The 20980-nt window shown below is 54.9% G+C and overlaps 4 protein-coding genes across 4 annotated transcripts; all 4 read left to right on the top strand.

Annotated features, from left to right (window-relative positions):
• Window positions 1-235: 235 nt before the first annotated feature.
• Window positions 236-2929, top strand: LOC120672183. Its single transcript, XM_039952488.1, has 4 exons — window positions 236-371; window positions 989-1118; window positions 1783-1991; window positions 2291-2929. The coding sequence occupies exons 2-4, from the start codon at window positions 1018-1020 to the stop codon at window positions 2347-2349; spliced, it is 369 nt and encodes a 122-aa protein (XP_039808422.1). The 5' UTR covers window positions 236-371; window positions 989-1017; the 3' UTR covers window positions 2350-2929.
• LOC120672184 lies at window positions 2735-5223 on the top strand. The gene is made up of 2 exons (XM_039952489.1): window positions 2735-3782; window positions 4968-5223. Exon 1 carries the CDS (start codon window positions 2834-2836, stop codon window positions 3599-3601), a length of 768 nt encoding a protein of 255 aa, XP_039808423.1. The 5' UTR covers window positions 2735-2833; the 3' UTR covers window positions 3602-3782; window positions 4968-5223.
• A 931-nt stretch (window positions 5224-6154) lies between these two features.
• On the top strand, window positions 6155-8584 carry LOC120672735 (translation initiation factor IF-2-like). Its single transcript, XM_039953296.1, has 2 exons — window positions 6155-6474; window positions 8464-8584. The coding sequence occupies exons 1-2, from the start codon at window positions 6155-6157 to the stop codon at window positions 8582-8584; spliced, it is 441 nt and encodes a 146-aa protein (XP_039809230.1).
• A 9864-nt stretch (window positions 8585-18448) lies between these two features.
• On the top strand, window positions 18449-19121 carry LOC120672182. Its single transcript, XM_039952487.1, has 2 exons — window positions 18449-18517; window positions 18738-19121. Exons 1-2 carry the CDS (start codon window positions 18464-18466, stop codon window positions 19098-19100), a joined length of 417 nt encoding a protein of 138 aa, XP_039808421.1. The 5' UTR covers window positions 18449-18463; the 3' UTR covers window positions 19101-19121.
• Window positions 19122-20980: the final 1859 nt, after the last annotated feature.

Genomic DNA, 20980 nt, shown 5'->3' with positions numbered 1-20980 from the left:
ATTTAAATATTATTGATGATTTATATTCCCAATATTTGATCCAAAATATGTCCAAAACGATTTCCTTTATCAATACGGAGAGAGTATTTTTCAACGTCTAACACCGTCTCCAAGAGAGGAAGCATTACGTGACCCATAGCCAAAATGAATGGTGCACAGTTCGTTTAGGTGAAAAAAAGAGGGTCCAACAGAATAGGCAAACTGCAGACCCAATTTGCGTCCGTGCGGAGTGGCGACCCAAATAAGCGTCCGTCTCTCTCCTCGACGCATTCTCTGCCGCGCCCGCACATCATTTTCGCGGGAGGGGAAAGAAGAGGAGCGCAACCGGTGAGTCGCCGTCGACGAGATCTGCACCGAGCTAGGCTTCGCAGGTATGCTTCCCTGGCCAACCCGCCCCAGCACCGCGTCCTCAAGGCTCTCGCCTGCCCCGCGACGGCGCTGCCCCGCCGCCGCGTCCTCCAGGCTCGCCGCTCGGTGCGACCGCGCGCTCGCACCGGCCTACCGCGGCCCTGTGTGTGCAACCAGCAAGCAACCTGCTGTGATGCAACAAGATCTGCCATGCATTGGAAACTAGTATAGCAGCAGCATTATTGTTAGTACTTTTGATTTGGTTTGTTTTCGATTGGTTTGATTTGGTTCAGGGGAGCTCAACCTAATCTGGCCGGTTGGCCATCAGCATGAGACTCAATGAATTTCAGGGTTTCCTGACAAGTTTTTCATGCCTCATTTCAATATTGCTTTCATCAGAAGAGCCAACCACTATGTTTTGTGCGAAATCTCATTTCAGTATTGCATTTCAGGGCTTGATGTGGGGGAATTCACTAGCAAATTATCCCCCCTTCTATGAAACAGAGAACTATGTAGACATAAACTCAGTTCGGAATTTCTTTCTCCTATTATGCGAAAAATCACATAGCAAGCTCGAGTGCCTATATGTTAAGTTCTATGTGTGTTTTGTGCCATGTTTAATTGATTCTCTTTGTACTAGGACAATGGATAACATTTTTAGTGTCACAAATGGTCGCGTTGCCGAATCCGAAGAAATCTTACGAGCAGATCAGTGGGCTTATGGTTATTCTGCCGCTTTTCAATCTCGGAATGATCCTCCATACTCCCAGGTTTATTGTAGGCATGCATGATGGTTTGTTTTATTTACATATCAATACATCGATGATTAACAATTCTTTTCATCTCTAGTTCAATAGGCATGGATCCTCCCAGATGTCCTACCCACCTATGAATGGACAACCTAGTCAGGGGTTCTCCATTGACAACAACCATGGCTCACTAGTGCACAAAATCTTTTGCATGACATTTCCATTTCATTAACAGTGGCGGTTTTTTGAAAAAATGTCACGGTTAATGCCTCGATTAACTGTGGAGGTTTTTTTTCATTAACCATGGCGGTTTTTGTAACCGTGGTAACCGTGGCGGTTATTATAAGAAAACCGCCACGGTAAATAAGGCCCAGATGCTCAGCCCACTTGGCAATGAGCAGCCCACTAGAATCCGATAAGAATTGCTGAGTATATAAGCCGACGAAGTCAAGGAAACCCTAACTCATCTCCTCCCCACACTCCATCTCCCTCAGCCGCTGCCTCCGCGCACGGCATTCTTCTCCCCATGGGGATCTAGGTGACACTCACACCCTCGAACAAGCGTAAAGACTTAACTCTGCATGACCTCCTTGACTAAGCTACACAGTTGCCTGAAAGCAAATTTTCACTGCATTGACATTAAATCCTTTTATGCTAACCACTATGGTGTGCTTTCAATAAATAGGAAGGCATGTACACAATTCATTGGGCTGTGGAAGCAAAAGCATGAAACTGGACAGTGGATCGAGGTTGAACCTGAAGCAATGTCTGCACGCTCCGAATTTCCTCCTTTTAATCCTTCTGGCATAATGTTTATGGGGGACAGCATGAAGCAAACTATGGAAACAATGTCTGTTTCCAACGGAGATGCAAGTGAAGATGCTTCTAAAGCAGGTATATTTCGATGTCCTAACACCCTCCAAGCGAATAACCTCATTGCTGTTTGGTGCAATGACTTAACTTACATTCTAGAAAGCTCACGATAGCTTATTTTTCCACAAGATTGGATAATTAGTATCCAGGAACCTTTCTTTTGATGGATGCTGGATTTCCTGTTCATTCATTATTTGCACAACTGTTGACTAACTCCTTGAAGCTATTTGTCCCATGCTTGATTTTAAAGTTGTTTTCCCATTTAATATGACTTAATAAAATGTCCTTGGATCTTAGCAATTACTTCTGTTGCTTGGCAGATCAGAGGACAACTCATCACTCTGGAGCTCCCCATGAGTTCTTCCATGGTCCATATTAGTCAGCATATCCACCGTTGGCTATGCATCCGCCTTACTCTATGCAAGGCATACCTTACTATCCTGGAATGAACCCATATTACCCTCCCCCCTACCCCCCAATCGATGATACCAGGTACCACCACTCAGAAAGGAGAGTATCAAAGAAATACTCCTCAGATAGCAAGGACTCAGAAACTTCAGATGACGAAAGTGACCAGAGCGGTTCAGAGAGGGAGACTTCTTATGGTCACAGGTCCCATAACAAGAATAAAAGGACAGGCAAGAAGAAGCCCAGTGTGGTTGTCATACGGAACATAAATGTAACGTCAAAAAGACATGGATCATCGGAGATTGAATCACAAACAGGTTCAGATGTAGCATCTGAGGACAGTGATGATCTGAACACCAAGTCCAGAAAGAAAACAGAATAAGAGCTCAAGTTCAAAGAAGAAAGATGCTAGAAAGATCATTCTTGAGTCTGCAGATGATCATAATAAGGATGAAATGTCGTATGGGCAAGATGGAGATCAAGGGAACTGGAATGTCTTCCAAAGTTTCCTGCTAAGAGCTGATGAGAAGACAAGAGATAATGATGCTGACCTATTCGCCAGTGAAAACAAACCACCCCCAGCAAGGAAGAAGGAGAGCACAAGCATTGATGATTCTATTCTCTTGACAGAGCGAGATTCTCCTGGTGCCAATGAACGTAATACAGTAGGTTTCAACATAGAAAATGGGAGGACTAGGCCGCATCAGATGCTGTCTGGTGATGAACTTATGATGTCTGGGCAAGGTAGTGGCGTTGCTAGTGATGGCATAAAGGAGATTGAAGGTGGAGATGTGAGATACAGGAGAGGAGCAAGTGATGACTTCATGATTTATGGGCAGGAAAAGTCAACAGACAGAGGGAGTTCTTTAGACCCTCTTGCGGAAGCACAGTACAAGAACCCTACACTGGTGGGAAAAAATGCGCACAGCATGGCAGATGAGTCTTTCATGATACCTCTTAGGTTCACCTCAGATGATAATTTCGGACCAGAAAGCCGTACTGCAATTGACATAGATGTTGAGCTTCCCTCAACTGTTCAGAAGATATCAGATGCTAAAGCTGGTGGTCAGCTTTTCTATGAGCCAGATGAGTTGATGCCAGAGCGTGGATGCGAAAACATTTCATTTGGATATGATCCAGCAATGGATTACAGTCAGATGCAGAGCCAACCTGCCACCATGGTTGAAGATTCACCTGTGGAAGAGATCGTTGACCAATGCTGAAGTAAAGAAGCCAGAGAAAGATAAGAGGATAAGAAATTCACAGGAGAGTTTGGATAAACGAAGGAAAGATGCTTCAGTGAGGAGATTATCATCATCAAAGGGCCCAATGACTGATGCACAGAAGTGTGCACAAAACTTGCGAGTATATAAAGCGGATCTTCAAAAGGCAAAGAAAGAGCAGGTATTGGTGCATTACTTTTTTTATAAATCCTTTTCTGCGAATTCAATCGTACATACTTATGCATAACAACATCTGATGCTCCTTGTCCTCAGCGTTTGTCCTTTGACCTAGCTAGTGTTTTACTTAATTTAAATTTTCAGGTTTGATGTTCTCCCATTAGATTGTCAAGAATCCTGTAGTTTTGATGTGAAATACAAATATGTGTTTTATTTTTTAAAACAACCAGAATTCCTAAGTACTGCTCCCGACCTAGTCTGACTTAGTGGAACACAGACCAAGTTGATTTATCTAACAGGCTATCCACCAAGTTGACTTAGTGGAACACAGACCAAGTTGACCAAGTTCATGTAATTGCTCCACAAAATAGTGTTCAGTACTTAGGAAGACAACTATATCTGTCACTACCTAATAAATGCACTTTAGAAAAAGTTGCCTTAGAATCAAGGTTTACAAATTATAAGTATTTACGCAAGATTCACCTACCATTTAGCCAATTATTAAGGAAAATGGTTGTTTAATCAGGATGATAAACGGATGTTTAAATGGCAGGAGTTGGCCACCGTGCAGTGTTTAAATGAGCTGAGCTGCCGTTTAGGCATACAAGACAAATGATCTAACATGAAGAATAACTTGCATGCACCAACCAATTCAACCCAAAAGCTTAAGTTGATGAGAAGAGGTGGGCAATTCACTTATACTTCACCCCCCCCCCCCCTCATGTGCAGGTTCCCTTAGGTCTCAAATGTGGAAATTAGGAGTCGGCTGCAATTATTTTATTTAATCGCGCCCACCGGGATTCGAACTCGAGATCTCTGGCCCTAATACCATATTGAGTTGCATGCACCAACCAATTCAACCCAAAAGATGAGCAATTCACTTATACTTCAACACTTACAATGGATGTTTATTTATATTGATAAAAATAGTCTAACCTGTCAACTTTGGTTGTTGCTGTGGCTGGCCACTGTGCAGTGTTTAAATGAGCTGAGCTGCCGTTAGGCATACAAGACAAATGATCGAACATGAAGAATAACTCGAATTAGGATAGTGGTTCTTGTTGTCCTGTGTTTTCTTACAATGGATATTTATATATTGATAAAAATAGTCTAACCTGTCAACTTTGGTTGTCTCTGCTAGATTTCTAATACTTTGCAACATCGAATTGGCAATTTTTTGCATTTCCAGGAAGAGGAACAGATGAAACGGCTAGAGAGGCTTAAACTGGAGAGGCAAAAGAGAATTGCTGCAAGAAGTAGCACTTCCAGTGCATCAACCACACTGCAGCAGCCCAAAGTGAAACCTTCTTCCAAGGTTTCTCCCAGTACCTACAAGAGCTCAAAGTTCAGTGATGCAGAACCTGCATCCTCTTCACCTCTCAGAAAATTTCCTGCCAAAACTACCACAGGAACTGATCCTCATCCCCCAAAAACAGCAAAAGCAAGTGTTGGTGTATATTGAGCCCATGCATAGAGGCCCATCTAGAGTCCCATGTATAGGAACTATATATCCCACCCTTCTAGGGTTTGGAGGAATACAAGCCATTATTCTCTCCCACACCTCTCTACATGGTATCAGCTAGCCTTCTCTTCCTCTAGCCGCCGCCGCCGGCGGCGGCGGCGGCACCATGGCCGGCCGGCCGCCGGCGCCGCCGGGGCTTCTCTCCTTCCCTCCCCTCTCCTCCTTCACTCCCATCCCCTCCTCTGTTTCTGCTCTGGGTGCCGCCTCCCCTGTCCTGGGCGCCGCCGCCTCCTTCCCTGCCCAGGGCGCCGCCGCCCGGCCACCCTACGCCGCCGTGGTGGGTGTGGCCGGCGGGGCCGCGAGCGCGGGCTCCGGGGCGGGCGGGGTAGCCCCTGCTGCTGGATCCGCCGCCCCCGGCCCTCCTCTGGCCGTGGGTGCGGGAGGCCCGGACGCCCACGGCGCTCCTCTGGCCGCCGCCGCGGCGGGAGGCACGGGTGCCGCCGGCGTCGCCCCACCCGCTGGACCCGCCGGCCCTGGTGCTCCTCTGGCCGGAGGCACGGGCTCCCCCGGCACTCCTCTATTCGCAACCGCCGCGAGAGGCACGGCGCGCCTGTGACATGGGCTGCACGCCCTGCTCTGCTCTTGGGCCCTTGCCCCTGCAGGTCGGTGCGCACCTTGGGCCGCAGGTCTGCTCCGCGTGCCGTGCGCGTGCGCTGCACGCCGCAGGAGACAGCAACGGCCTGGACGCCGCCGATGGCTGCCGAGCCTCGCCGCTCGCCTGCCTCCGCCTGGCCACTGATGCAGCCGTCCTCGACACACGTGCGTGGCCCCGGACGCCCGCTCCTCTGGCCGCCGTCGCCGCACCTCTGGCCGCGCCCACCGCCGCCGCGGGCGCCGCGGATGCCGCGCACGCCATGGTCGTAGGTGCCAAGGACGCCGCGGTCACCGCGTGCGCTGCTGGCACCGCAGGCGCCGCAGCCGCCGTTGCTCCTCCTCCGTCTTGGCCAGCCTTCGGTATGCCTCCCGGCGACGCGCCGTACGCCGCCGCTGCCGCCCACGGCGTTGCGCCCACGCCACCCATGGCCGCGCCCGCGGCGCCTCTTCCTGCGCCCGCGCCGCCCGTGGCCGCGCCCGCGGTGCCTCTCCTCACCGCGGCCCTCCTCACCGCCCAGTTCGAGGCTGCAGCGGATCAGGAGCGGGCCCGCGCAGCTACTGCGGCCCTCCTCGCCGCCAAGTCCGAGGCTGCGGCGCCTCAGGAGCGGGCCCACGCGGCTGCCCTCGCTTGGGAGCGCGAGCGTTACGCGGCCGATGCTCTCACTTGTCGGGTTGCCGCGGAGAAGCCCTACTTCCTTGTCCCGCCCATCGTCCCCTTCACCGAGCACGACGCTTCGTCCTCCCACCAGACTTCGGCCTCTGGATCCGGACCCCGGATCGACCCGCCCGACCCCCTCCTTGGTGCTCCTCTCACCGGCCAGACCGGGGGTGGGGGAGGCCGAGGGCGTCGGCGACGGAGGGGACGTGATGGTGGTGCTCGGGCCACTCCGGACCCGACTCTGGCTCCCACTCCTGCTCCTGGCCCTGGAGGTACGCTCTGGCCATCCTTCAGCGCCCCATGGCCAGGGCGCATCCCGATGTGGCTGTTTCAGGGTCGGCGGGGGGGGGGGGGGGGGCTCGTCCTCAGCCCCAGTCGGCGGCCATGCTCGCCGCTGCTGCTCCCCCGTTCGCGCCGTTCTGGACCCCGCCCGCTCCACCTAGCCAGCAGCCGATCTGGCCTGGGGGGTGGGACCAGGCCGCACTGGCGCAGTCCTTCAGCACCATGGGGCGGACGCCGCCGGTCCGCACCAAGTGGATCGCCGACTCGGGTGCCTCCTTCCTCACCACCCCAGAAGCCGGTATCCTCTCTTCTGTCCGACCCCCACACCCCTCTTGTCCTTCTTCCATCATGGTTGGTGATGGGTCTTGCCTTCCTGTCACCGCCGTGGTTCTGCTCCTGGCTCTTTTCGTCTTCCCAATGTTCTTGTTGCTCCTCAGATGGTTCATAATCTTCTTTCCATTCGTCAGTTTACAGCTGACAACTCTTGTTCCATCGAGTTTTATTCTTCTGGCCTCACTGTAAAGGATTCGGCCTCCCGGCGTCCGCTACTCTGGTGTGACAGCACGGGACCCCTTTACACCCTTCGCCTTCCTTCTTCCGCTGCACCACTCTCGCCTTCTTCGCCATGGCCGTCTTGGTCTGCCGCTTTTGCCGCGATGCCGTCTTCCACCACCTGGCACCGCCGTCTTGGTCACCCTGGCCGCGATGTTCTGGCTCAGCTCAGTCGTAGTACCGATGTTCCTGGTACTTGGTTTCCTGCTGAGCCCATCTGCCATGCATGCCAGCTCGGTCGTCATGTTCGGCTCCCTTTTTCTTCTTCTTCGCATGCGACGCATGCATTTGATCTTGTTCACTGTGACCTGTGGACCTCTCCTGTTCTTAGCCTTTCTGGCTATAAGTACTATCTGGTGGTGGTCGATGATTTCTCGCACTACTCTTGGACGTTTCCTTTGCGCGCCAAGTCTGAGACCTTCTCCACCCTCCTCCACTTCTTTGCCTGGGTGTCCACTCAGTTCGGCCTCACCGTTAAGTCCGTCCAGTGTGACAACGGGCGGGAGTTCGACAACTCCACCTCCCGTTCTTTCTTCCTTTCTGGGGGTGTTTAGCTGCGTATGTCTTGTCCGTATACCTCTCCTCAGAACGGCAAGGCTGAGCGGATGATTCGCACGACGAATGACGTCGTGCGCACCCTTCTGATCCAGGCCTCTCTGCCCTCGCGCTTCTGGACTGAGAGCCTTCACACCGCCACCTACTTGCTCCGCCGTCTTCCGTCCACTGCTTCTCCTGCTCCCACTCCACACCACGCTCTTTTCGATACCCCAACTCGCTACGACCACCTTCGGGTCTTCGGGTGTGCGTGTTACCCTAACACCTCCGCCACTGCTCCTCACAAGCTGGCGTCCTGCTCGACTCGCTGTGTGTTCCTTGGTTACTCCCCTGACCACAAGAGGTACTGATGTTTTGACCTCACCTCTCGCCGCGTCCTGATCTCCCGACACGTCGTCTTTCACAAGTCGGATTTCTCCTACTCCACCTCCTGCACACCATCTCCTGACCCCGAGCTGGAGTCTCTGTTTCCGACTGACCCGGTGGTTCAGCCATCTTTTACTGTCTGTCCTTTCCCTGCAGGTTTTCCTGGTACACCGGCACCGTTCCCAGTGATCCCTGCTGCGCCGAGCGTGGCCCCAGTGCTTGCTCACAAGCTGGCGTCCTGCTCGACTCGCTGTGTGTTCCTTGGTTACTCCCCTGACCACAAGAGGTACTGATGTTTTGACCTCACCTCTCGCCGCGTCCTGATCTCCCGACACGTCGTCTTTCACAAGTCGGATTTCTCCTACTCCACCTCCTGCACACCATCTCCTGACCCCGAGCTGGAGTCTCTGTTTCCGACTGACCCGGTGGTTCAGCCATCTTTTACTGTCTGTCCTTTCCCTGCAGGTTTTCCTGGTACACCGGCACCGTTCCCAGTGATCCCTGCTGCGCCGAGCGTGGCCCCAGTGCCCGCAGTCGCGCCACGCGCGGCCCCCGGACCTCCAATCGTGCCGCACGCGGACCCAGTGTCTCCTGCTGCGCCACGCGCGGCCCCGGTGTCTCCTGCGGCGCCACACGCGGCCTCGGTGCCTTCCCCTGCACCTGCGCGGTACGCTCAGCCGGTGCAGGTGTACCGGCGTCGTTCGGCGCCGACACCGGCGCCGCCGCGGTACGCTAAGCCGGTGCAGGTGTACCGGCGTCGTTCGGTGCCGACACCGGCGCCGCCTCCTGCTCCGGAGGCTTCTGCGACGCCTCCACCGGAGCCGTAGCCGCCGCCGCCTCCACCGGCTCCCTCTCGAGTCAAGCCGGCAGTGTACCACCCGCCCGTCGTCCATCGGGATCTTCGGCATATCCATCCCATGGTGACTCGGCGGATGGCGTCTCAGGCCGCGACTCTCTCCGCCACCGAGGGAGAGCCGCAGGTCTCTCTGGTACCCTCCTCTGTCCGCGACGCCCTGGCGGATCCTCACTAGCGTCGTGCGATGGAAGAGTACGCAGCTTTCCTTGCTAACCAGACGTGGGATCTCGTGCCTGTTAGAAGCTCAATTTTCACTCTCATTGAGCTGAGAGGATGACACTAAGTTGGGGAAGTTTTCTGGGTTTTTCTTCATTCACACTCACAATGCCATGCCTTCCAACGGGAGGGGTGGCCACGCTTTTATACAAGGGCTGCAGGGCAGCCAAAACACACACCAAGGACTAGTCTAAGATGTTGTCCTCTAGGTCCTAACTGTTGTCCTCTAGATGCTGTCCTCTAGATGCTAATGCTAGTCTAAGATGCCAATGTGCTGCAGCTGCAGCAACCACCACGCAGCAAGGACCATGCAAGGTCTGAGATGCTGGTCAAAAGAAAAACTGAAACCTGTCCTAGGTGGAGACCCAAAAAGATCGAGATGACATAGACTTATTCCTTCATTCTCCCCCTAAGTCTTGTCCGTCGTCTTGTGGGAGGGTTGAACCATTCCGGTCCTGGAGCAAAGCTCAAGGAACTTGATCCTCCCAAGGGGCTTGGTGAGCAGGTGCGCAAGCTGATCCTTGGTGTTGATGTAGCTCGCCTTGATGCTTCCTTCCTCCAAGCAGCCTCGGATGAAGTGATACCTTACCCGGATGTGCTTGCTCCATTCGTGGAAAACGGGGTTCTTCGCCAGGGCCAGAGCGGACTTGCTGTCCACCCTGAGCTCCACCGCTCTAGTGTCTCTACCGAGAAGATCACCAAGCAGTCGAGCGAGCCAGAGCGCCTGAGTCGACGCGGTGGAGGCTGCTATGTACTCGGCCTCGCAGCTGGACAAGGCCACCACCTGCTGCTTGACCGACTGCCAGCTAACGAGGCACTCGCCGAGGAAGAAGAGGATCCCGCTCGTACTCTTGCTGGTGTCGATGTCGCCGGCGTGGTCACTGTCGCTGTACCCGACGAAGTGTGCCGCCCCAGGGCACCTCGGGTAGTGGAGACCGTGGTCGAGAGTCCCCTGCAACATAGCGGATGATCCTCTTCACGGCCTGCTGGTGCTCCGTCGTCGGTCGCTGCATGAACCGACTGACGTAGCCGACGGAGAACGCCAAGTCCGGCCGTGTGTGGGCGAGGTAGCGGAGGCTCCCCACAAGACGCCGGTACTGAGTAGCGTCCACCTCCTCCGCCGTGCTGTCACGGCTCAGCTTCAGCCTCTCCTCCATCGGAGTGAGAGCTGGGTTGCAGTCGGTGAGCCCAGCGAGCTCGACGACGCGCTTGGCGTAGGCGGTCTGTCGAAGTGTGATCCCGGAGTCGTCCTGGTGCACCTCGATCCCCAGGTAGAAGGAGAGAGGCCCGAGGTCGCTCATCTGGAAGGTGGCCTTCAGCTCCTCCTTGAACACCGCCACCTCCGTATCCTTAGAGCCGGTGATCACCAAGTCGTCGACGTAGACACCCACCAGCAGGGTATTGCCTCCTTTGCCCCGCCGGTAGACGGCCGCCTCGTGCGGGCTTTGCTCGAAGCCCATCCCCTTGAGCGTGGAGTCCAGCTTGGCGTTCCACGCCCTCGGGGCCTGCCGCAAGCCATAGAGGGCCTTGCGCAGACGTAGCACCTTACCCTCCTTGCCGGGGATCGCAAACCCCGGCGGCTGGTGCACGTAGACCTCCTCGTTCAAGTCGCCATTGAGAAACGCCGACTTGACGTCCATGTGATGGACACGCCAGCCCTCCTGGGCAGCTAGCGCAAGGAGGAGTCGCACGGACTCCATCCGTGCCACGGGAGCGAAGGCATCGTCGAAGTCGACTCCCTCCTGCTGCACGAAACCTTGTGCCACCAGGCGAGCCTTGTGCTTGACGACGGTGCCAGCCTCATCCCTCTTCAGCTTGAACACCCACTTAAGGGTGATCGCGCGGTGACCGCGAGGGAGATTAGCAAGCTCCCAAGTACAGTTCTTCTCAACCGCGTCCATCTCCGACTGCATCGCGGCATGCCATGCCGCGTGTCCCTCGGCCTCTGCAAAAGACCGAGGCTCGCCTTCGTCGCACGCGAGGTGCAACTGCGCCTCCAGGTCGTGAGGCACCAGTCCCGGCACCGGCTGATCGCCGAGAAGGTTCTCCATCGTACGGTACCGCAGCGGCTCACCGTCGTGGTACGCGTCGATGCGCTCCTCGTCGTGAGAGAGCGGAGTAGCGAACTCCACCGGGCTGTGAGCAGGTGCTGGAGTAGGCGTGCCCGGAGGAGTGCTTGTCGGCGCTGGAGTGCGCGGCGTCGCCGGCTGTGGTGGTGCAGCCGAGGAACTCGGCGCAGCCGGAGTCGCAGCTGAAGAGCGTGGTGCCGCCGGTGTGTCGGGCGCCAGAGTCGGGGGAGGCTCGGGGACCGGGGTAGGCACGCTCGGCGAAGAAGAGTTGCCTACTCCCCCAGCTCCCTCGAAGTGGACATACTCGACGGTGAAGTCGTCGTACGTCGGAGCCGAGCCGTCGTCCACCGCCTTGTCCCACGCCCATCCTCGCCCTTCGTCGAACACAACGTCGCGCGCCGTGCGCACACGCTGTGTCTCCAGGTCGAGGATGCGGTAGGCCTTCGAACCCTCCGCGTAGCCAATAAACACTCCCGGAGTGCTCCTGTCGTCGAGCTTGCCGATGTGGCCAAGCTCCTTGGCGAACGCGAGGCAGCTGAAGACCCGCAGGTGGGAGACCGCCGGCTTACGCCCATGCCAAGCCTCATACGGCGTCATGTCGTCGAGTGCCTTGGTGGGCGAGCGGTTGAGGATGTAGACGGCCGTCACCACCGCCCCTCCCTAGAAGACAGCCGGCATCCCCCTCTGCTTGAGGAGGGCCCGGGCCATCCCCACAACCGTCTGGTTGCGCCGCTCGACGACGCCGTTCTGCTGCGGGCTGTACGGCGCGTAGTAGTGGCGCTGGATGCCCTCATTCGTGCAGTACGCCGCGAACTCGGCCGCCGTGAACTCGCCGCCGTTGTCGGTGCGCAGCACGCTCAACTTGCGGCCGCTCTCCGCCTCCGCAGCGGCCTGAGCATGCCTGATGGCGTCCGCAACCTCTCCCTTGCTGCCGAGGATCATCACCCACATGAAGCGGGAGAGGTCGTCGACGAGCAGCAGGAAGTAGCGCCGTCCTCCTGGTGTGACCGGTGTCACCGGGCCACACAAGTCCCCGTGCACGAGCTCGAGTCCGCTCCTTGGCTCGGAAGCTCGCCTGCTGGGGGAAGGAGTGCCGCTTCTGCTTCGTCAACACGCAGACGTCGCAGAGCTGCTCCATGTGGTCGAGGCATGGGAGGCCTCGCACCATCTCCTTGGCGCCAAGCTGCTTCAGGGCCTCAAAGTGGAGGTGCCCAAAGCGCTCGTGCCACTGCCATGCCTCGTCGTCCCTGCGAGCTGCAAGACAAAGAGGCTGGGCCACCCCAACGTCGAGGATGTAGAGGCGGTTCTTCCCTCGAACCACCCTGGCGAGAAGCTGGCGACGGTAGTCCCAGATGCGGAGGACCCCGCTGTCGATCACCACGCGGGAGCCGCTCTCATCGAGCTGCCCAAGGCTGATGATGGAGTTCTGTAGCGCCGGGATGTAGTAGACTCCGGTGAGCATCCGGTGCTCTCCGGACTTGGCGGTGAAGATCACGGAGCCCACACCCTTGATCTCCACGGCGGAGGAGTCCCCGAACCTGACGGAGCCACCTACGTCGACGTCCAGGTCGGAGAAGAACTCCCGCCGCCCGGTCATGTGGTGCGTGGCGCCGGACTCGAGGTACCAGCCATCGACCCTGTCGTCGTCGGAGCCGTTACCGAGGAGGACTCGGGCACGCGGCTCGTCGAGGTGGAGTAGAGCGGTGGCAGGCGGTGCCGCCGGATGCGGCTCCATGTCCCCGTGGAGTAGGAACAGAGCCGGCTCGTCATCCGGCTGGGCCTCTGCGACGTGGGCTTGGCCCCCACGCCTCCGTTGCGGGCAGTCCCTGGCCCAGTGGCCGGGCCTGCCACAGTTGTGGCAAGCGTCGTCTCGTGCCGCCTTGGGCCTATCGGCGGCGCCGCCCTGAGCATCTCCGCTGGTGCCACCCTCGGCGCGCCCTCGTGTCCCGGCTTGAGCACCTCCGCGCCCCTTTCGCGGCTTGCCGCGCTTGCGGCCACCAGTCGAGGAAGAGGGCTCCCCCCTCCTCCTGTCACCGCGCCGGGCCTCCCACTGCTCCTGAGTAAGGTGGAGCTTCCCACCGATGGAGATGCCTCCCGAGGGAGGCTGTGGCTCGTCGCTGTCGACGACCTTGAGGCGACCTATCGCCTCGATCGTCATGGTGGAGAGGTCCAGCAGAGACTCGATCGAGCGAGCGGTCTGCCTGTACCTCTCGGGGACACAGTGGAAGAGCTTCTCGACGGCTCTCTCCTCGTCGTAGGTGTCGTCGCCGAACTGCACCACCTTTTGCAGCAGAGTGTTGAGACGGAGGGCGAAGTCATCAACATCCTCACCTGGCTTGAAGGCCAGGTTCTCCCACTCCTTGCGAAGTGCCTGGAGAGTGGTCTTGCGGGCGCGGTCGCTGCCGATACGTGCTGCAGCGATGGAGTCCCAGGCCTCATTGGCAGTTCGCTACTTGGAAAGCGTGAACTGCATCTCTGGCGGGGCTGCTGCGATGAGAGCATCCAGCGCCCGTCGATCCTTATCGTAGTCGACGTCGCCGTACCAGACTGCCTCCCACATATGCCGCACCTGGAGCTTCACCTCCATGACCGCGGCCCACTCGACGTAGTTGGTCTTGGTGAGGGTGGGCCACCCACCGCCGGGATCGATGTCCCTGACCACCGCCTGGAGGCCGTGGTAGCCGGGGGCGCCGCCGCGCGCACCCCAGCCAGGAGCGCCGCGACCGCCCTGCGCGCCGCCGCCAGGGGCGCCGCCTCCGCCCTGCGCGCCGCCGCCGGGTGCGCGGCCCCCTGGACCGTCGCCGGGCGCGCCGCCATCCAGGCCGCCGCCGGGCGCGCCGCCGTCCAAGCCGCCACCGAGCGCGCCGCCGTCCAGGCCGCCGCCGGGTGCGCGGGCCCCTGGACCGTCGCCGGGCGCGCCGCCGGGCGCACCGCCGTCCAGGCCGCCGCCGCCGGGGTGGGCTGCTGCCCACCGCGCGGTCCGCTCCCGCGCTCTCTCCCTCTCCAACTCCTCAAGGTCCTCGTCGGCGGTGGCATCGCCGGCGATGGAGCCGCTGAGGCTGCCGCGCAAGGTCTCAACCTCGACCTCCGCCGCACGCGCTTTATGCTCCGCCGCCTCTGCTTCCACCTCCGCCCTGGCCGCCGCCAGCTCCGCTGCAGCCAGCCTGGCCGCCCTCGCCACTGCTGCAGCGGCTTGTGCCGTCGCTCGCCTGCGCTCCTCTGCCGCGGCGAGCTCGGCATCTCGCTGACGCCGTGCGCTCGAGGCGACCGAGCGCTGAGACGGTGCGTCGGACATGGCGCGCCTCCAAGGGGCTGCTGCATGGAGAAGACGCAGCCTCAGACGAGCTGCTGCTCGTCTGCTCGGGTGAGGAAGGTGGAAGAGGGGCTGCTGCAGGTGCTGCTGCGCTAACTGCTGCTGCTGCGCTAGCTGCTACTGGTGCTGCAGCAGCTGCTACTGCTGCTTGGGAGGGAGAAGAACAGGAGATATCCAGTCTACAGGAAAGTACGGCCCTGATACCAGATGTTAGAAGCTCAATTTTCACTCTCATTGAGCTGAGAGGATGACACTCAAGTTGAGGAAGTTTTCTAGGCACGCATGCCTTCCAACGGGAGGGGTGGCCACGCTTTTATACAAGGGCTGCAGGGCAGCCAAAACACACACCAAGGATTAGTCTAAGATGCTGTCCTCTAGGTCCTAACTGTTGTCCTCTAGATGCTGTCCTCTAGATGCTAAAGCTAGTCTAAGATGCCAATGTGCTGCAGCTGTAGCAACCACCACGCAGCAAGGACCATGCAAGGTCTGAGATGCTGGTCAAAAGAAAAACTGAAACATGTCCTAGGTGGAGACCCATAAAGACCAAGATGACATAGACTTATTCCTTCAGTGCCGCGTCCGTCTGGTTGTAATGTGGTGACCGGCAAGTGGATTTGGACGCACAAGCGTCGGGCTGACGGCACATTAGAGCGCTATAAGGCTCGCTGGGTTTTCCGGGGGTTCACCCAGCGGCCTGGTGTGGACTACGATGAGACCTTCAGTCCAGTGGTGAAGCCCGCTACGGTGCGCACGGTCCTCTCGCTCGCACTCTCTCACTCCTGGTATGTGCACCAGCTGGATGTGAAGAATGCCTTTCTTCACGGCACTCTGTCAGAGACAGTGTACTGCTCTCAGCCCGCGGGATTTGTGGACTCGAGTCGTCCAGATATGGTCTGCCGGCTCAACAAGTCCCTCTATGGTATGAAGCAGGCTCCTCGGACTTGGTACTCTCGGTTCGCCACGTTCTTGCTCACTTTGGGATTCACCGAGGCCAAAGCTGACACTTCTTTATTCATCTACCGCCGTGGGGATGAGACTGCATACCTGCTGCTCTATGTTGATGACATTGTGCTCACTGCCTCCAGTCAGCAGTTGCTTGAGCGCGTCATCTCCTCTCTACAGCAGGAGTTTGCTATGAAGGATCTTAGTCAGCTCCACCACTTCTTGGGCGTTACTGTTGAGACTCCCCCGTCTGGCCTGTTCCTTCACCAGCGGCAGTATGCACTCTACATTCTGGAGCGGCCTGGGATGACTGATTGCAAGCCATGCTCCACTCCTGTCGATACTCAGGCGAAGTTGTCTGCTGATCTGGGTGATCCCGTGGCTGATCCTACTGCCTACCGGAGCCTTGCCGGTGCCTTGTAGTACCTGACCTTCACCCGGCCAGATCTCACCTATGTCGTCCAGCAGGTATGTCTTCACATGCACGATCCCCGGGAGTCTCACCTTACTGCGCTGAAGTGTCTCCTCCGCTACGTCCGTGGCACTGTTGGCTTCGACTTGGTTCTTCACCGCTCTCCCACCTCTGAGCTGGTGGTCTACACCGACGCTGACTGGGCTGGCTGCCCGGGCACTCGCCGTTCCACTTCCGGCTACGCCGTCTTCCTGGGCGGCAACCTGGTCTCCTGGTCGTCCAAGCGGCAGCCGGTTGTCTCCCGCTCCAGTGCTGAGGCGGAGTACCGGGCTATCGCTAACGGCGTGGCGAAGGCGTCCTGGCTCCGACAGCTCTTGGTGGAGCTCCACAGCCCGCTCGCCAAGAGCACGCTTGTCTACTGCGACAACGTCAGCGTCGTGTATCTCTCCACCAATCCCGTTCAGCATCAGCGGACGAAGCACGTGGAGATTGACTTGCACTTCGTGTGCGACAGGGTCGCAATCGGCGATGTTCGGGTACTCCATGTCCCGACCACCTCTCAGTTTGCTGACATCTTCACCAAGGGACTACCCTCCTCGACCTTCTCGGAGTTTCGCTCCAGCCTCAACATAGCAGGTGGCTAGTTGTGGCTGCCGGGGGGTATTTGCCCTTTGTACTTTCTTCTTGTCCAGTCTTGAACACCGCTGTGTCGGTAGTTCAGACTGCGGGGGGTGTTAGCTTTCTTGTTGTCCAGTCTTGAACACCGCTGCGCTGGTAGTTCAGACTGCGGGGGCATTGGTGTATATTGAGCCCATGTATAGAGGCTCATCTAGAGGCCCATGTATAGGAACTATATATCCTACCATTCTAGGGTTTGGAGGAATACAAGCAATTATTCTCTCCCACACCTCTCTACAGCAAGCAAACTAATTGGTAATACAAATGCAGTTAGTAAGTCAACCTCATCATTGACAGATATGTTCGAGAAAAGTGGGAAAGCCGAATCATCCAGTGAGCGATTGAAAAAAACTTGCTGAACCTAAAACCAGTTGTTTTACTGACCATCCTTCGAATCCCAAGTCAGCAAGCGTGGACCACCCACGGAGAAGAAGCATGCCACAGGATACCCAAAGAAAGAAAATTTCAGCTATAATGCAACTTGACCAGAGTAAATCAGCAACACTACCAGAACTGAAAGTCAAATCCCCACAAGCTCCTGCTGTTGTGACTAATGCAGTAGCTGCCAAAGAAAAGAAAGTGGTTTCACATGGAGGTAAAGCTCCTACAACAGAAACTGCTGGTGTAAAGAAAATTAATGGTAACATGTCAAGGATGAATAGCAGCGATGACAGTGTGGTAGTTGAGAAAACTGTTGTGATGCTTGAAAATGAGGTGGTTTCAACACCTCCAGTCACTCTACATTCTGAAAGAAATTCAGCAAAGGAAACTTCTAGTGATGACAGGACAGAGGAGCCCAGTCCAGAATTGGAGTATACTGCCATCAGAGGTCCACCTTCTCCACTTATTCTTCCGGATGCTGAGAGCCCTGTCACCAGTGGACCTGATGACCAGGGGAACTCAGTGGAGCTAGGAATTTGTGGCTGGGTATGCCAAACATAAAAAAAATCGAAGCAAAAAAAATTCGAAGTTAATACGCAATATAATAAACGATTAAGTTATACTGGCCATAACAAATCCATAATAATAACTAGTGGCGGCCTCCTTTGTGCTGGTGCTGGGGCGTTGGCACTAGGGCGGCGAGGCAGCTGCAGTCTGCCACTGGTGGAGTTGCCGTTGCCGAGATGGGGAGGTCGGGAGGTGGGTGACGAACTGCCGAACGCCGGTCTGGGGACAGGCGGAGGGCCAGAGGCCGAGAGCCGAGGGTCGGAGGCGCATTGGGGCGGACATGAAGCCAGGGGGCAGGGGCGTGCCGCAAGCAGAGAGAGAGAGAGAGATTCTTTTGTATTTTGGGCTTCCTTGTTGGGTTTTGTTGAACTAGGACCATAAGTTTGTATATAATACTTCCTCCGTCTCAAAATAATTGTAGTTTTTGGCTTTCAAATGTTGTCCCACAAATAGTGTAGTTTTAGCTTGTCATAAGATCCATCTAATTAAAGCGCAATACCAAGTACCAAGAAAGCATTGCATAGAAAAATATAGTGCCAAATGAAAAACCAAATAAATAACACGGTTTTCTATCACAATTGGTAGAAGTAATTAGGGGTAACAAAATCATTTCATTGAATAAGTAATGTGTCTGAAATTTTCTAAAACTACACTCTTTGTAAGACGGAAGGAGTAGTATATATCTATGAATACATATTAGTATTTTTCTTTAAATCTTGGGTATGCCTAGGCATACAGGGGCATACCCCTGGCGCCGCCACCGGAACTCATACGAGGTATGTTCTTTACACTGTTCTTTTCGGTTCTCATTCAAACCTTTGTTCATCCTGATCTATCTCACTGTTTCTCTGCGTAATATTTCTGATTTGGTATGTAATTAAAAGGCCGAATTTGCTCATTCATAATAAAATTGAATGTTTCTTTTTATGATGGCATTATTATTTGATTACGGGATCACATGAGCTAGAGTTATAAAAGAATGCCTGTTGTGATTAGGTGGTGACTGAGTGTCGAAAGAATGAACCTGAGAGGCCATCCTTGGCTGCCGCGGAGAAACCCTACCAGGCCCCTTTTGCTAGGGTGACATCGCTGGAGAATGCTTCAGACTACAGTCCATTGCCTGTGCAAGAATCAGAATCGCTTGTGCCTGCAGATAACATTAAGGCTCGAGTACCTGAGCCTGTGCACTCTTCACTTGACGGCAATGAGGTAAATGAAAAACCTCGAAGCAAAGAGCCAAAAGGATTTAGGAAACTTTTAAAATTTGGCAGGAAAAACCACGCTTCTGCTTTGACAGAGGGTGCAGTGGATTCTGATGCATCATCAGTTGATGAATCCCCAGCGGGAGATGGTATGTAGTCTGTCTGTTGACACTAACTTGCGCCAACACACTCGAATGCGCTAGAACGCGCGTTGATCGTCGACACGATCTTCACCAACGGGCTCCCTGCGCACAGACCGGTCAGACCGGTTCTACAGAGAACGCCGCGAAGACCTAAAACCTCGAGCTCGGGAGGGACCCCGTCGGAGCTCGTGGATCTAGGGTTGCTCTGAGGTCGGCAGGCCACTCAGAACGCCATCGAACGCCGTGGAGACGAACGAAGAACAGCAGATGAGATTGGAAAAGTTAGGGTTTGGAGAAAAAAGTAAAGGATAAATGTGTGAATCGATTGGGATTACCCTGAATCGGCCGTGACCCTTCATATATATAGGGTGGGGAGGTCTGTACCCGTTCGGAGTCGGAACCCTATCAAATCCCGTGTCAAAATACAACTCCTAACTCGGATTGGGCGTTTCGGACCGGTTTGACCGGGGTGCAGGTCTTTCAGGAAGCATAACTCCCTCATCCGGACTCCGAATTAGACGTTCTATATATGCATTTCGATCGTCTCGACGAGATCTACGCAATGGTGCAGTCCAATTTGCAATTTGACAAACTTGTTTAGACCGGTCTGACCGGTTCAAGGGAGAGGTCTGACCGGTCCTGCCCAGATTGTCCAGAAAATCTTCATCGTGCCAATTTTGAGTGTCAACATATGCCCCCCTGTTTCTTGGTAAAACTTGCGTACCAAGAAACATATCTCCAAGCCCAAAAATGCACCTGAACAACGAGAAGCACCTACGCACCAATCATGTCTTGCTTTCAATGACGATAGTGTATATGGCAATGTCATCTAGCGCAAGTAGAATAAGCCTGAGTATAAATTATCTCGGCTGTGAATCATGTTCTTCAAAAGAATTGCTTCGGTCCATTTAGTAGAATAATCTATAGCAACTAACACGAACCAATGTCTTTTTGAAGATAGAGGATTAATTTTAACAATAAAATCCAATCCTCAACCTCGAAACGACCATGATTTGATAATAGGATGTATCAACACAGCGGGCACCAACAGTAAATCACCAAATCGCTGACATTCTTCACACCCCTTTATACTGCTTGAAATAATCAGACATCGTGGTAAACTAACACAAACCGGCTCTTTTAAACAACCACTTCACCTTGGGAGCCGATTGATGTGTACCACAAATGTCTTCATGAACTTTGCTCACAGCAACCCTGGCCTGATCCGAGCTCAAAAATTTAAGAAATAAATCTTCGGCTGTTCAACGATAGAGCTTATCGTCGACTAAAATGTTTTTAAGTGTTATCCGCCGAATATCTCTTTCTGCACCACAACCAAGATCTTTAGATAGGAGATTATATGAACCCTCCAGACCTGATCTTCGGCTTTAGTGATGAGTCACCTTTCATAGCCGAATTGGTGTTTCCAGTAGTATGGGCAGTCAGACCGGTCACATGACCGGTCAGACCGGTCTGGGCGGTCAGACAGGTTGCATCGACCGGTCGGACCGGTTCGTCCAGAACCTGCAACTTGGCCTTTGCTTGCATCGGCTTTCGAATATGAAAATATTTCTTCATAATTGATTAGCCAGATGCTTGCTTAGCTAGAGCAATGGCCTGTTCATTCTCTTCCCTTGGTATATATCTTATAACAAATTCATCAAAGGAAGAAATAACATTGAGGCACTTGTCAAAATATGCATTTAAATATCCATTGTATCATTAGCATACCTTGAATACTTGTTGCACCACCAAAAGTGAATCACCAAAGACTTAAACATATTTCACGCCCATAAATTGCAGAAATTTCAAGCCAAATAAGATCGCTTCATACTCAACTTGTTTATTTGTGCAATCCTCTTTTGATCGGTTTGAGAACTCAAAAGTACCACCA

This window comes from Panicum virgatum, chromosome 5N, assembly GCF_016808335.1.
Source record: "Panicum virgatum strain AP13 chromosome 5N, P.virgatum_v5, whole genome shotgun sequence".
NCBI classification, from domain to species: Eukaryota; Viridiplantae; Streptophyta; class Magnoliopsida; order Poales; family Poaceae; genus Panicum; species Panicum virgatum.
Note: the sequence above shows the minus strand (reverse complement) of the source record. Positions and strands in the feature narration are given on the sequence as shown.